Source organism: Vicia villosa, linkage group LG2 (assembly GCF_029867415.1).
Source record: "Vicia villosa cultivar HV-30 ecotype Madison, WI linkage group LG2, Vvil1.0, whole genome shotgun sequence".
Lineage (NCBI taxonomy): Eukaryota > Viridiplantae > Streptophyta > Magnoliopsida > Fabales > Fabaceae > Vicia > Vicia villosa.
Window position 1 is genome coordinate 169,763,515 of NC_081181.1, and position 15,538 is coordinate 169,779,052.

The following is a 15,538-nucleotide window of genomic DNA, read 5'->3' on the forward strand; positions in this document are numbered from 1 at the left end:
TACAATCCCACACCGCCTCCTTTATCTCTTCCTCCGTAGGCTCCCTCTCCAACCACTTCCTATCTTCCTCACTTAAGCAATTAAGGGGCAAACCTTCCGGCACCGCCCTATTAATGTCAGCTTCTTTAAAAAAGTTCTCGAAATGATGATAAACCTCCGCCTTCACCTCCTCCACACCCTCTACCCTCCCATCTTTTCCCTCCAAAATAGAAATAGAGTTCTTGCGATTCCTACTCTTGATGAATTATGAAAAAATCGGGTGTTTTTGTCTCCATCCTTGAGCCACAATTGTCTAGATTTGAGCCTAAGCATACTCTCTTTCAAATTTAAAGATTTCCACAAGTTGCTAGTTGCATTTCTTCTCTTCTCAAAAATCTCGTCAAAGTTGCACCCATTATTTTCCGCCAAATAACCGTCTGCCTCATTGATGGAATCCACATCTTTTTCCACCTTTAAATCAATCCAACCGAAAACCTCCCGGTTCCAAGCCTTTAGACTCTCTTTCAATCTTTTGAACTTTTCGAATAACACAAAATCCCCCCGGCCTTTGATAGATAATTTTGACCATTCCACATGAACGAAATCTTTGAAGTCTTCATGCTTGAACCACGCATTGTTGAATTTGAAAGGTTTTGGACCCCAATCTATAACACCAGATAATAAAAGAATAGGCGCATGGTCCGAAATGTCCCTCTTGCCTATCCGTTGATCCACCACATTCCACTCATCTATCAAATTGTTCGAGACCAAAAACCTATCGAGTCTACTCATTGCCTTTCCATTATCTTTGAACCAAGTGAATTTTCCTCCCACACAAGGAATATCAACGACCTCCATGAGACCAATAAATTCCCGGAACTCGTCCATGCCTTTCCGCTTCAAATGATTCCCACACCCTATTCTTTCAGCCCTGCTCAGTGTCTCATTAAAATCGCCGCCAAGACACCATTGCGAATTAGGATTTCTGTCCCTAATTTTTAATAGCGCCTTCCACACTATTCTCCTTGCTGCTGTACTGCAAGGAGCGTAGATATTTACGAAATTAATATTCTGCCCCTTCCAGTCAACATTTATGCCAACAAAACCATTTCCAACGAAACTATAAGAAACATCCAGTAATCCCTTCTTCCATAAGATTACAGTACCACCCGCTGCACCTGTTGCGTTTCCGGCCGTCCAATCCAAATCAGTACCACCCCAAAAAGACCTAGCCAAGTTATCACTAAACAGGGACAATTTTGTTTCCTGCAGGAAGCAAATATCAGCCTTGCTAGAATTCAGAAAATGACTAATTCTCCTTCTCTTAGATGCGACTCCGCCCCTCTGATGTTATAGGAAAGGATATTCATGGAACCTTGTTGTTGATCACCCTCTGCACTAAATCTTCCTTAAAACCCCCTCTTTCAAGTCATTCCAATTTATTAATACCCACTGGATCATCCTTCATACCAGACACCCCTAAATTAACTAAGGAGTTCCACATTTTCCGACCCACCTCCGAATACGACTGATTCTTTAATCTACTATTGCATCGAAACACTTCAGAATCGGTGTGAGATGAGCAAGGAAAAAACGTACCGTTAGAAATGTCTTCAGTCTCCTCTTCGGGAATAATCACATTCGAAGGATGCTTCTTCATTTTTGTCGAGTTTCTGGGAGCTATACTCGCGAAATAGCCGAGATAAGGCTCCACCGTTGCTCCCAGATTTTGCAGCGATTTTTCCTTCCTGAATTTCTTTTTTTTTCTCCCCTTCAGAAGTTTGTTCGAATGGGCCGTTTTGCAAGCTAGATCAAATGAAATTGGGCCTTTGACTTTTTCCAAAACTGCTTCCGGCCCAGTATCTGAATCAGATGGTAGGTTTCTAAGCGTGGACCCCACAATCAAAGTATTAGCTGTTTCTTTCACGCAAGAAGAACTTCCCACATCTTCGCTGTCCCCAATGCTACTTTTACGATCATTACATGCATTAAATGCATGAGGCACTCCCAACACTTTTTCTTGGTGGCTCAAGTTTTCAAAGGGTTTCTCTGCTGCAGATTTACCACAAAGAGAGCCTAAGTTCTCCTTAAACTTGCTAGTCACCTCTCCTGACAGACTCCCCTTTTCAACACTAAGAGCCCCTTTCTCTTCACGTGTCTCTTTCAGAACTTTTTCTGGCAGATGGGTCTTGGGAGCAACAAAAAGCTCTTCAGCTTCTTCGCCTGACTGAAACTCCTCCACCGGAGAGGAGGAGTAGGCTGCATCATCCTCTTCCCTGGCCTTGACCACATCTTCCGAAAACTTGAAAGGTCCCTCTTCCCTCATGAAGATTCTGAAAGGAATGCCATCAACCAAAAATAAAAACTCCTCATTAATCAACAAATGTTTGTTCGTTTTGATAAGGATTCTAGCCTCACTCATCCGGACCCTGTTAATGGTCGAAACGTCACATTGCACAAGAGATCCTAAGGAATCAGCCAATAAGTTAAAGGTTTTGAATCCCCAGGCATGGCAAGGAATACCCGAAACGATCACCCATGTCATCCTATCCACGTCCACGTCCTTGGGCTCCCAAGGTTTGATCTGACTAAACCATTGTTCCCACCAGGTTCTTATCTCGGCTATGAACAATTCCACCTCGCCGAAAATAAGGTCTTCAAGTAAGCAGAGAGAAGGTCCTAATATAGTGACCCTAATGGAGAAGATGCCTTCCTCCAAGAAGATGTGTTTTATTTCTGAAGCCACTATGCCAAACAAACACATAGACAGCGCTTTTTTGGGCCTTTAGCAGCGCTTTAAAGCGCTGCCTAAGCCAGCGCTGCTATAAGTAATGGCAGCGCTTTGGATTAATTCAAAAGCGCTGCTATATGTCCCTTTTAGGCAGCTTTTTGACTTTAAAAGCGCTGCTATAGGTCCACTTTAGACAGCGCTTTTGCATTAGACAGCGCTTTTGTCAGTACCCCTTTAGCAGCGCTTTTGGTCATCATTTAGGCATTAGTTTAGACAGCGCTTTCTTAAAAGCGCTGTCTATTCCCGCCTTTAGGCAGCGCTTTTCCCCACTTCAGGCAACGCTTTTCTCTTTAAGCGCTGTCTAATGTGCACGAAATTTTTATAATATAATACTTATTTTCACCATATTTTACACCAAATTTGGTAGCTTTAATATATATATAACAACAACTTGAAAGTTCTACATATATATATATATATATATATATATATATATATATATATATATATATATATATATATATATATATCACCAAATTTGCATATACAAAAAATCTACATATATAGAATTGAAGATATATACAACAACTTGAAAATTCTAAAATGCTAAATTGATGTTAAAAGTACATATAACTATCTTTGAGAATTTCTAAAAAACAACAAAAATATTGAACTCGTTAGCTCTATCTTTTACATCTGCACCTAGATAATATGTTGATCCATCACACATTTCAGATAGTGTTTTGGTGTTTCACTAATTTTAAGGGCTGTGACAGCATACCCTCCTCACTAAAGCCAAACAGAGATGACGCTTAATATCTCTTCGAAGATCCTTTAGTAGGCTCTGAACTAAAATATCTTCATCTACTCCACATGTTGCCAACCACTTATATTGATCATACCGTCTCACACGCTCTCTAGGCTCTTTTGGGAGCAAGCGATGATGCATCCATTGTTCTGAATCCCGCCTTTTGACTCTCATTTCCTCAAGCCTAAGGGTAAGGGACTGAAGATATGTCTGCAATCACGGAAAATAAAGAAACCTCAGTAACAATGATAATTTATAAACAATCTGATATTTCATAATTTAAAGAGAAACAACATTCAGAACAAGCTTAATAAAGTCAAGAGCTCAATCCTTATTATCCACGTGTTCCTGCTGTGAATGAATATTTTTACAACATCTTAAGGCAGAACCACCTAGTTCTCAACTATGAAGCACATAAATTGATCCTAAAGCAGTCACAACAGAAACAGTTATGTTTAGAGGAATATGAGTGTGAGCAGAGCTAATCTTGACAAGAACAGTTATGGTCCAAATAAAACTCTGTTCACACTCTTATATATATATATATATATATATATATATATATATATATATATATATATATATATATATATATATATATATATATATATATATATATATATATATATATATATATATATATATATATATATATATATATATATATATATAAAGACGGGTAATTCGTAACTGTCACATACATAAGCTACAAATTTACAATTTCTTGAAATGTCACATCAGCCAACATGAAATGAAAGAGTTGAGAGAAATAAAATTGGTATAAGACAAAAGCAACAAATAGATCTAGATAGCAAAAATAATAGTGTTTATATAACTCAAATAGAACAAGGCAGGGAAGATAAAAACAAAAACAAAAAAAGATAAAAAAACACTTACATGATTGGCAAGCATGTATAACATCAAATAATATGCAGCACCTGCCCATGTAGTTTCAGCAAAAACACACTAAATATTTTTTTGAAAAAATATTCAAAATTAAATTAAAAAGCTAAACTTCAATATTGAATTTTAAGCTTGAAAAACATGTTGGTCAAACTGGAACATTGTTAGTGGAACCAGCTAGTTACAGTTTTTCATTTATATGAAAGTACAGACATGGCCCCTCTTCCATCTCCTGCCTACAAAATGCCTTTAATTTCAATTAGAAAAGTTTAGTCCAGCACTTTTATTATGAATACACTGGCCTTCCATTTCCTTTTTTTAATAAGCATTTGGCCTTACATTTCTATTTCTGCCCAATCTTTCTACTTTTGCATGTGGGTTCTGCTACCTCCAAAATAGCCATGTATTTAGTTCAATAACTAATTATATTTTCTTTAAATTCCAAAAAGATATATATATTACCTAAATAAATTTCTTTTGAAGCACCAAAAGAGAATATATTAAAATATTAGTACACGAGGTAATCATATTCAAACAAATAATATGATATGTGATATATACAAAGCAGGACATTAAAATATAGGTCGGGAAGTTTTGTATCTCACTTCAAAGAATCAAATGACATTACTCGTATTTAGAGAATTGAGCAACATACCTTGAAACCATTAAACATTTGTTTCATCACCTTTTATTAGGAGCTCTAAATCTTCTAAATATGTATAGACATTCAGTAATCAGTATCTTAATACAAGTTTTAAGACAAAGCAAAGTAGACTAGTACATAAGACACCTTACACAACCTAATGCTTATTTGAGAAGATGAATACTCATAGTGAATGAACTTACCACAAAATTTATCATTTCTTCTATAAATTCATAAGCCTGCCTAAGCCTCCTGTCAACAATATGTGAAGTGGCTCATTGAGATGCTCATATCCTGTTCATCCTCTCTATTTCTCTTCCTAAAGATTGATATGACAATAATTTCAGTTTTTAAGCAAGAAAACATACACAACCAAATAAATAGAAAGAAACATCATATATTTTTACATATTTTTCCTAATACCTAATACATAGAGAGCCAACACGAATATACCTGATACTGCTTAAAAATGAAGAAAACCTATCAGATAACAAATGTGGATTAATAAATCAATTAATATCTAGTTAAAATCTAATTTGAAACTTAATTAGGTTGATTCCTCATATGAGAGCAACAATAGTAACTTAATAAAATTACATAGTAAAACAGGAACATATGACCTATGAAGCACGGACACCTCTAGGAGTAGGCGTGTCGCGGTGTCCGACACGCGTCGGTGTCCGACGCTTGTATGACACCCGTACGACACGTGTCGGAAAAGTCAAACAAGTGTCCTCTAAAAAATGGTTTTTTTCTTTGCTTCGACACTCTTTTAATCAGAGTCCGACACTCGTATGACACCATACCACATATTTCGGACAACTCAAGACAAATATTTCAAACAAAAATTTGTTTTATTTCTTTGCTCCAACACACATTTATATATTTTTTTGGACAAATCTCACACACATTTAAAAGAGTTAAACATGTATTGAAACAATGTTATCAATAAAGAATTTCGGACATTAATTTTGATCAATATATGGATAAATGAAACTCAAATATTAGCTTATATGCAGCGGTGTCGGTGTCCTATATTTTCAACATTATCGGTGTCGGAGTGTCCGTGTCGTGTCGTGTCCCGGTGTCCGTGTCGTAGTCTGTGCTTCATAGCATATGACCAAGATTCAACATAAGATAAAATAAAAGGTTAGCACATGCATGTTAAATAGCATACATACCCTCATCCATGTCATCAACTACTACAAATTTCTCATACAAATGTTGATCTCACAAACAGTGAGGTGTAGAAGGAATTCCATTTATTCCTCCATTATCAATCTTATAAAGAGCAATATCACCAACAAAAAAAATAACTATTGTTTTCATTATCTAATACATTTATTCTATTGTCTAAACATCTTTATTATTTAAGGTTTAACCTTAAACCTAAACCAGCTCTTTAACATTAAAATTAACTAAACAAGAGTAGAAAAACACAAAATACTAAATATACAATAATTAATAGAGTTTTGTGTGAATACCTTTTTGTTCTCTATGAATGGATTATTTAATAAGAAAATGCTATAGAAAAGATAGATTATAATTCATTATGACATTATGATACACTAGAATTTAAACATCATCTTAATGCAAGAGAAAAAGTTCATACCAAACGGCCATTTCCATGGAGAAACCACATGTAGTAGTAACAGCTACCTCAGAAATTTCATTTTTATCTTCCATATGTTTCTTTATGTAAATCTATAAAGCTTTGTGATGAAATCAGGTCTCACCTGAGGACCAATTTTATTTCCAGTTTGTGTTTTGACAAAAACAGGGTATTATTGAAAATCCCCTTCACAATCATAAAGCGAAAGTATTAAATATTAAGTCAAATGAAATTCTGAATATGCTCACCAAGTCGAGTCGAAACCAACGAAATCAAATAATTAATAAAAATTAAAATTAGAGGAGCAAGACAACATAGAGAGATATACCGACAACACAAGATCATGAAACATGACTAACTCTGAAAATTTTGACTAAACCCAAATCACAATCCATATCTATATCTATATGCACTGAACAATATAGTGTTATGAATGAAGAAATACAAGAAACTCACATGTGTAAAATAGAATCTCTAGTGGTGTGAGCTAGCTAGTTGCTACTAAGATCTTTGCAAATCCTAGCAAACTTAGCAGATCGCATCCTAACAATGGCATGATATTCAGCCTCAGGAATTCCAAGGTGTTCTCTATCAATGTCCAAGGTGTTTTCAATTATAGACTCCACGCATATGAAAATTATACTAATCACATGAATCTTATGTGAATCGATAGAGGAAATGAAATGGAAATCATGGATGAGAGTACGAATCCAGATCTGAGAATGATGGGAGAAAAACATGACTTACCTGGTTAGGATCCATGTGTGAAAAGGAGAGCTTCGGAAGAAGAAAGAACGATGCTTGTGAGGAATCAAAGACAGCAGAGCATACCCATAGAAATCCAATTAAAACTCACGCAGCAATGTGCATCACAGCTACCACACTGACCGCAACTGTGATCGCAAATTAAAACCATGCAAGCAACAATAAATTAACACTTTGCAAAGTCAAGTAAACAATTGAAACCATTGAATTCATCCTAAAGAAAATGAACAAAAAGAAGGTCCAGTATTGCAATAACCAACCTATTCACATAATTCTTGAATGCAGAAAGTAACTACATCATAATGTTCTATCTATCGTTGCAAATGGATAAACTCCGGACACCGTCGACAACACCGCCGATAACATGACCAGCAGCAAACCCATAGAAATCAGTTATAAACTTACCAACCGAAACAAGATAATCAAAAACATGATTAGGGATAGGGTTAAGAAGCATCTCAACTTTGATCCTCTTGTCATGGTAATCAACGGCATTGTTTTTGAGAATTTAGAGAATCTTATCGGCGACGAATCTAACTGTACTGAGCGGCTGGCCGGGGAAGGGCTGCTGGATGAGGGTGAGGAGATTGTCATAGGCGGCGCGGGTTCTCTTGGACTTTGGTTGGTAGACGCCGTCTCAATGACTGGGAAGATGCTTTCGTCTTCGACGTGGATGGCTGGGAATACGACGGTGTCATTTTTGACGCGGTACATGTCGAAGGGGTTGGGTATTGGGATTATAGAAGGAGGGGAGAGGGGTAGAGGGTTTTGGGGGATGTACGTGTATTGCTTGAACCGCGATTCTGCCATTTTTTACTCAAAGGGATGATGAAAGAACCATAATATGTTCGAGAGAGGGAAAATTGTATACGATTCAATGAAAGTTTTCTCCTTCGGTAAGGTTTTGGGTTTGAAAAGATAGGTTTTGGCTTTGGAAGAACGGTTAGATTTGCGATTAAAAATGTGTTGATTTCTTGTTTATGAGTTATGGATCTTCTTCTTTGTTCTGCAGTATTATTGTAGACACGAGAGAAAGAAACCATGAGATGAAGTGAGAAACCCTAAACCAGGTTGTGTAATTAATTTGTCCATTTCTTTTAACTCACAATTGATTAAAATAATTTAAATTAAAACAAAAACTAAACCCCTATAAAGGCAGGGGTTCGATCCTATGGTGAACCTTTTTAATTTTAAACAAAAGAAAATATTATGACTCTAGGCAAATGGCAGCGCTTTTAAAGAACATCTTTAGCAGCGCTTTTCAGAAGCGCTTTCTAATATGTGGCCTCTAGCAGCGCTTTTATAAAGCGCTCTCATACGTATAACATTTAGCAGCGCTTTTTCTCAATTTAGTAAATCGTTTTAATTTTTTTTAACTTACAGCAGCTCTTCAAGATTAAAGCGCTGTCTTTGTTGTGCTGCCTAAAACCAGCGCCTTTTTTAGGATTTATAGCAGCGCTTTGGGAAAAAAGCGCTGTCTATGGTGTGCTGCCTAAAATCAATTTTGGCGTAGTGAGCGTCACTCGAATCCCTTAACACCCCGGTGAACGCTCTATCGTATCTGATTTGGTCCTTCTCTTCCGATGAAATCTTCATAGTTCTAACCTGGGTCGCCTCTCCTTTAGCCACTTCTTTAAACTTTCTGTTTGTTACGACCTCTGAGAACGATCTTTTGTCCACCCAACCTCCGTTGATAACATGTTGCCGCGATGAGCCTTCGTTAGCATTAGGATTGCCTCTATGTTGAATGTCAAAACATGAACCCTTCGATGGAACAGTAGCTTGTCTACCGAATCTCGGAATGTTAGCGTGCACCTTTCTTCCGTCGAGGAAGACATTATCTAACTTGGTTGCTAAGTGATGAACGTCAGCGACGTTAGCAAAACGAGCGAAACAATACCTTCTGCCTCTCTTATCTCTCTTAGCCGGAATGACTACCTCTACAATGTCGCCAAGATCCTTCAGCTCGAAAAGAATATCACTTGCTTTCCACCCTTCTCCAAACTCTGTGATAAAGAATGAAGATACAACGACGTCTGCTCCCCTCTTGCCTTCTCCTACTGCCACGTCCCAAGATACGTGGCCTTCGGGACCTGACTTCCTCCTATGAACCTTTCTCCATCCTCCCTCTTGAATGTTTGCCATGACCATGTGCAACAAGCAAACCCTAATAAAAAGCGAAACTGAAAGTTCAGAAAGAAGAGAGAAGTTCCCTAAACCCTAAAAAAATTGTAATAACAATTTTATAAAAAAGTATGTATTATTTTAAAAAATAGTTGTAATAATAAATTTATAAAAAGTATGTATTATTTTTACATATAACACTTGCAATTAGTGATATAATAAGAGAGAAAATAATGTATCTAGTCTCTATTAAGTCCAAATACATTATTTACAAGCTCCTATAACATACTCTATGTATGACAATATAATATATTTTATAATGATATATATGATGGAAACCTAACAAGGAGGAGAATATAACACCGCTTGAGGTGCAATAAAAATTGGTATTTATGAAACGGTGAAAAGTGACTAATGGGTAACATTTACAATGGCACTTTTAAAAGTATGAGACCCATACTTTTGAAAAGTGACTATGAGTAGAGCATGTTCATAAATATTTTATCCATGTATTTAAAGGATTGTCATATTATTTCTCACGGCAAAGTTCTTTGCTTTCTACATTTTGGTAGGATTCATTTACCTAGTTAATAATAGTAGGTATAAAGATAAGGTATAATTGATTACCCTGCCAAAATTAGTTTAGCAAAATAGCTAGACTTCCAAACGTGGCTTATACATATTTAATGTACTATTTATTTATTATGAATATGACTATGTTTGATAAGTGTTATGATGATTGTTCTGATTATTTGAAGAGTTGGATATTTTGTTTGAGATTTTTTAGTTTCTTGAAACTAGGTTTATAGTTAAAATTAGTTTAATTTTAGTTTAACATTTAGTGATTTGGAGGAATTTATAGAACACTCGAACTACCTTTATTTACTAACCGTTGAGGAATAAAAATCCTAAAATAATTATTATAAAAATGAATTAAAATTTAAAATCTAAAAAAAATCTTAGAAAAATAATAAGTTCACTTCTTAAAACTACGGAGATTTATCAGAATTTAGATTGTATAATTTTTTTTTTTTGGCAAAATACATTTTTCCGATAATATATTTTACAGATTTAAGTATATGGAGTGAATTAAAAATTTTATTATTTCTTTTTAACCATATTATAATTGGTTCAAATTATCTATTAAATGTGCCTATGACTATTTTCTTTAGAAATCTGACTGATCATCTTTATTTAAATGTCACCTCCCAACCATATTTTTTTAAAAAATTTCAGTATAACAAGCAAGAAGTTTAGAAATGATCTCAAGCAAGTAGTATACATTAGGTATATATTTAATGCTTTGTTAAAATAAAATATTTCTATTATTGAATGCTAGAGCTACCAGAAAATCTGCAACTTCACTATGCAAGTACATTAAGAAACCGCCAAGGGTAAGAAGGTGCTAGCTGTGAGACCATTAAATAAGGGCAAACAACCTTATGTGTTTTATTTAATGCCCATCACTCTCACTCTCTCTTTGTTTCTCCTTCTATATATTTACCTCAATTTTCAACACCACAAAACTCATTCATCTACCTAGCTTAGTAGTTACTATATTTTGTTTATATAGTTATAGTAGTTTTAGTGAAAGAAAAATTATGGAAGGTTTTGAAGAAGAAATTACAGAGCCAGTGAGTCCTACAGGACAATATTTGAATAGCTCTTGTTTGTGTGTATATATTTTAGGTGTTTTAGAATTTGAAATTTCAATTGATGATTGCCAAACTCTTTCTTTGCTTCAAGATGTCTTTCTTCCCATCAACACACGTTTCTCCTCCATCATGGTAATTATTTATTTATTAATTTATTTTTTTAATTATATAGTAATCATGCATGTTTATTAGTATTAATTAGTAGTATTAAACTTCACTCACTTTTTTTTTTTTTAAATATGTAGTTTTATTTCTCTTTATATATTTGAATATTGTTTATGTGTGTGCTTTGTTTATTTTTTTTTATTAATTAAGAAATTATGAACTTTGGAGTAGTTGGCTTTCAAGATCTGTACTCGTGATTTTAGAATGTTTGCTAAGGTTATGTCATAATCAAATTATTTGTTTTAAATATTATATTCCATCCGTATCAATATATGGTTTATAACTATAAGCAGACAAAAACTTATTAAAATTAGTGAAACATAATAATTTTTATTAATTTTTATATTTTTCAAAAATAAGTTTTATAAAAAAATAGAAAAATAATTTTTATTGTCAATTAGTTATTAAAAATACGAGAGAATGGATTAAATACAAATTATGTTTAAGTTCATCTTGAAAATATATATTTAGAAGAATATTATGATTAAATAAAATGAAAATAAATTATTTTTCTTATATTTGAGACAAGCAAAATATGTTTTTTATAAACCGAGAGAATTTAGTATATCACATTAAATTTTTATAAATAAATTTCTTTTTTTTCCTCTAAAATTAATTTTTTTAATTTATTATATTACTGTATAACTATTTTTATATAGATCAAATACTTTGGGACAGAGGGAATATATAATGAAAAAGATAATTTTTTTACTTGTAATATTGACCTATTAAAATTTGAGTTAATACCGTCTCTTTAACCAATGTAATAAAGTTACTCATGTAATGAATCAATGTTCGTGTGGGAGATGTCTAACATTTATTGCTTCATTGAAGAGATTGTCTCATGTGAAAGGAACAGTTGAGACAACTTATTTCTTACAGCTCTCTAAAACTTACTACTAGTAAATATTTTGCTTTATAAATATACATACTAACTATCTAATATATTTGACTTATATATAATTCATCTATATTAATTATTTAATAAATTTAAAAAATAATATTTTCTTATATTAAAGATAAAACTGAAGGGAATAATATTTTTTATTGAAAAAAATGTATAGGCTAATGGATATATATTAAACAAAACATAGATCTTTCCATGAGCTAATTATATACATATTATTGTGATTTTTTTAAATTTATACAATAATTTTTACATGCATATATGACACCACCTTTGTTATACTCACCAAAAAGAGTTTCTCAACCATAAGCCTAGTTTAGCCAAAATATATATTACAATATATTTTTTACTTTAATTGTTATGTATTCTTGGTATCAGAATCTGTTTTACTTTATAAACAAAATTTGTGTACATTAGAATGTGTAATTATTTGCAAAATTTAATTTCCTATTAGTGGCAAAAAAATATGAAAAACTAATGTTGAAGTGTTTGATTGAATAGATCAAGGACCAATTCAATGGAGAGAAAATATGGAAGAGAGTTGAAGTTAATTTGGAAGACCATATTAATGTTCCTGAATTTTCAAGTGAAAAATCATGCAACTCATTCTATGATGAATCGCTTGATGAATATATGTCAAAAATATCAATGGAACATTTACCACAAGATAGACCACTTTGGGATATTCACATTATTAAATATCCAACAAAAAATGCAGCTGCAACTGTAGTATTCAAACTTCATCATGCTCTTGGAGATGGTTACTCTCTAATGGGAGCTCTTCTTTCATGTCTAGAGAGAGCTGACAACCCTTCTCTTCCATTCACATTACCGTCGAGCCAGAAACCTAAGTCGATTTTTAGCACAAAAGCAATTATCAAGAGATTTCCTTCTATTTTTTCCTCGACGCTGCGGTCTATGATGGATTTCGGATGGAGTATCGTGAAAAGTAGTATGATTGAAGATGATCTAACGCCGATTAGGTCACGTGCTGATGATGTCAAACTTCGAAAAATTACTATCTCCAATGTTTCTTTCACTATGGAGCGGATAAAAGAAGTGAAATCCCGACTTGACGTGGTAAGTAAAATAAAAATAATTCAAAGTAAATTTTTTAATTTATTTATTTCATTTTTATCTTATTATTAGTTATATATATATATATATATATATATATATATATATATATATATATATATATATATATATATATATATATATATATATATATATATATATATATATATATATATATATATCAGCCTCTTAAAGATAAATAACTAGGATGCACTGCATGTTCAAATTTGTACTTTCTTAATAATGTCTCTGCTCAACTAACTAGATTGAGTTAATTTATCTTGATTAATAATTTTTTTGCAGAGCATAAATGATGTAATTGCGGGTTTAATTTTCTTTGGAATTCGATTATACATGTTAGAAATTAATCAAGAATCAAGAAAAGCAAGTTCAACAGCATTGGTGTTATTGAACACAAGAAATATCAAAGGTTATAAATCTGTGAAAGAAATGGTTAGCAAGAACAATAATGGTGCTGCATGGGGAAATCAATTTGCATTTTTGCATATTCCAATTCCAAAATTAAATGATCCAAAATTTGAAAATCCACTTGAGTTTATTTGGGAAGCTCATAAAGAAATTAGCAGGAAGAAAAATTCTTTGGTTACTCCTCTTACTGGCATGCTCTTAAATATGGTGAAAACAATCAGAGGCCCTGAGGTTGGTAATTAGTCTTAATTAAATTTTATTATTATGTTATATATACATACATCTTGATTACATAATTAAAAATAAACTCATTTTATTTTTGTCATAAATTAATTTATATATATATATATATATATATATATATATATATATATATATATATATATATATATATATATATATGACACTTTCCGATCACTATTATAATTAAAAGTCCCAATTTTAAATTTATTGAATAATTGATATGACACTTTCCGATCACTATTATAATTAAAAGTCCCAATTTTAAATTTATTGAATAATTGATATATATATATATTTATTTTTTTTAATTTTTAAATAAATATGTAATTGAAAACTTTATTAATTTTTTTTAATTTAATATACTTGAATAATAATACATATTTTGTTTATTTTGAAAATTTTGTAAATTAATAAATGGGATCTTCAGGCTGCAGCTAGATACGTACACAGTACTTTGAGAAACTCAAGTACAACAATTTCAAACATTATTGGACCAGTGGAACAAATGGCTTTGGCTAATCATCCAGTTAAAGGTTTATACTTCATGGTTGTTGGTCCACCAGAGGTATGTGTTAAGTCATTTTTTTAAAAAGTTTTCTTTACTAAAAATAAATGCATAAATAAATCACCTAAACTATTTTTGTTGAGGATTCATTTACATATATGTATTTGTTTGTGGAATTGCAGAGTTTGACAGTTACAATTATGAGCTATATGGGAAAGTTGAGAATTGCATTTGGTTCTGAGAAAGATTTCATTGACAAACAGAAAATGAAGTCTTGTATGGAGAAATCTCTTGAGATGATAATTAAAGCATCAACAAAGACTATGGCATAAAAAAACTATGTCATATTGTTAATTGTTTTTTGGTTCAATTATGGTATGTAATGATTCTGTATTAGTTAGTAATTTTTTTGCTTTCATGTGGTATGCATTTTTTTGTTGAACATGATGAGACATTCAAGATTTCATCAAAGTATTCAAGTTGTTTTTTTTGGGATAGCCAATTCGTTAATATTTTCAAACGAATTAGGTAGATATGCATAATTTGGAGAATTGCCCCCCTTTTATACATGCACCCTCATTTTATTTGATAACTCCAAAAGTACCATTGTTCAAAATTGGATTCAAATGTGTGTAAGAAATTTCTAATAGGTAATTTAAAATTTCCGGTACAAACAAAATTTGCAGAGTGTATTCATAACTTTGAGTAAGAACTAGTATCGGAAAATTCTAAATTTTCTAATACCATGCTATGAATAAATACAGAGAATTTTGAAGTTCCTAATTAAAATGCATACAAAAAATATTGAAATTTATAAAATTTCTGATAAAAATCTAAAGGATTGTATTGGAAATTTTAAAATTCTCGATAAAAACCTTATTTTTCACAAGATTTCTGATAAAAGTGTGAACTTTTTGGTATCGCTCTGGAGGTTTTGTAATTTGCGCAAATTCCAAATAGATTTTTAAAAATGGTTGAAAAATTTGCAAAAT

At 32.5% G+C, this 15,538-nt stretch overlaps 1 protein-coding gene and 1 long non-coding RNA gene across 11 annotated transcripts; one reads left to right on the forward strand and one right to left on the reverse strand.

The window, feature by feature from the left end:
• Positions 1–3,271: 3,271 nt before the first annotated feature.
• On the reverse strand, positions 3,272–8,516 carry LOC131652924 (uncharacterized). 10 transcript variants are annotated; one of them, XR_009298877.1, is made up of 5 exons: positions 7,702–8,516; positions 5,488–7,569; positions 5,268–5,383; positions 4,416–5,130; positions 3,272–3,728 (listed from the first exon to the last, which is right to left on the reverse strand). It is a non-coding gene; the product is annotated as an uncharacterized LOC131652924 (long non-coding RNA). The 10 variants fall into 10 exon arrangements; XR_009298873.1 differs by having other exon boundaries at positions 4,416–4,456; positions 5,077–5,130; positions 5,268–7,569; XR_009298874.1 differs by having other exon boundaries at positions 4,416–7,264; positions 7,424–7,569.
• Positions 8,517–11,068: 2,552 nt separating this feature from the next.
• On the forward strand, positions 11,069–15,056 carry LOC131647394 (wax ester synthase/diacylglycerol acyltransferase 4-like). The gene is made up of 5 exons (XM_058917292.1): positions 11,069–11,352; positions 12,794–13,372; positions 13,673–14,029; positions 14,469–14,606; positions 14,729–15,056. Exons 1-5 carry the CDS (start codon positions 11,167–11,169, stop codon positions 14,876–14,878), a joined length of 1,410 nt encoding a protein of 469 aa, XP_058773275.1. The 5' UTR covers positions 11,069–11,166; the 3' UTR covers positions 14,879–15,056.
• Positions 15,057–15,538: the final 482 nt, after the last annotated feature.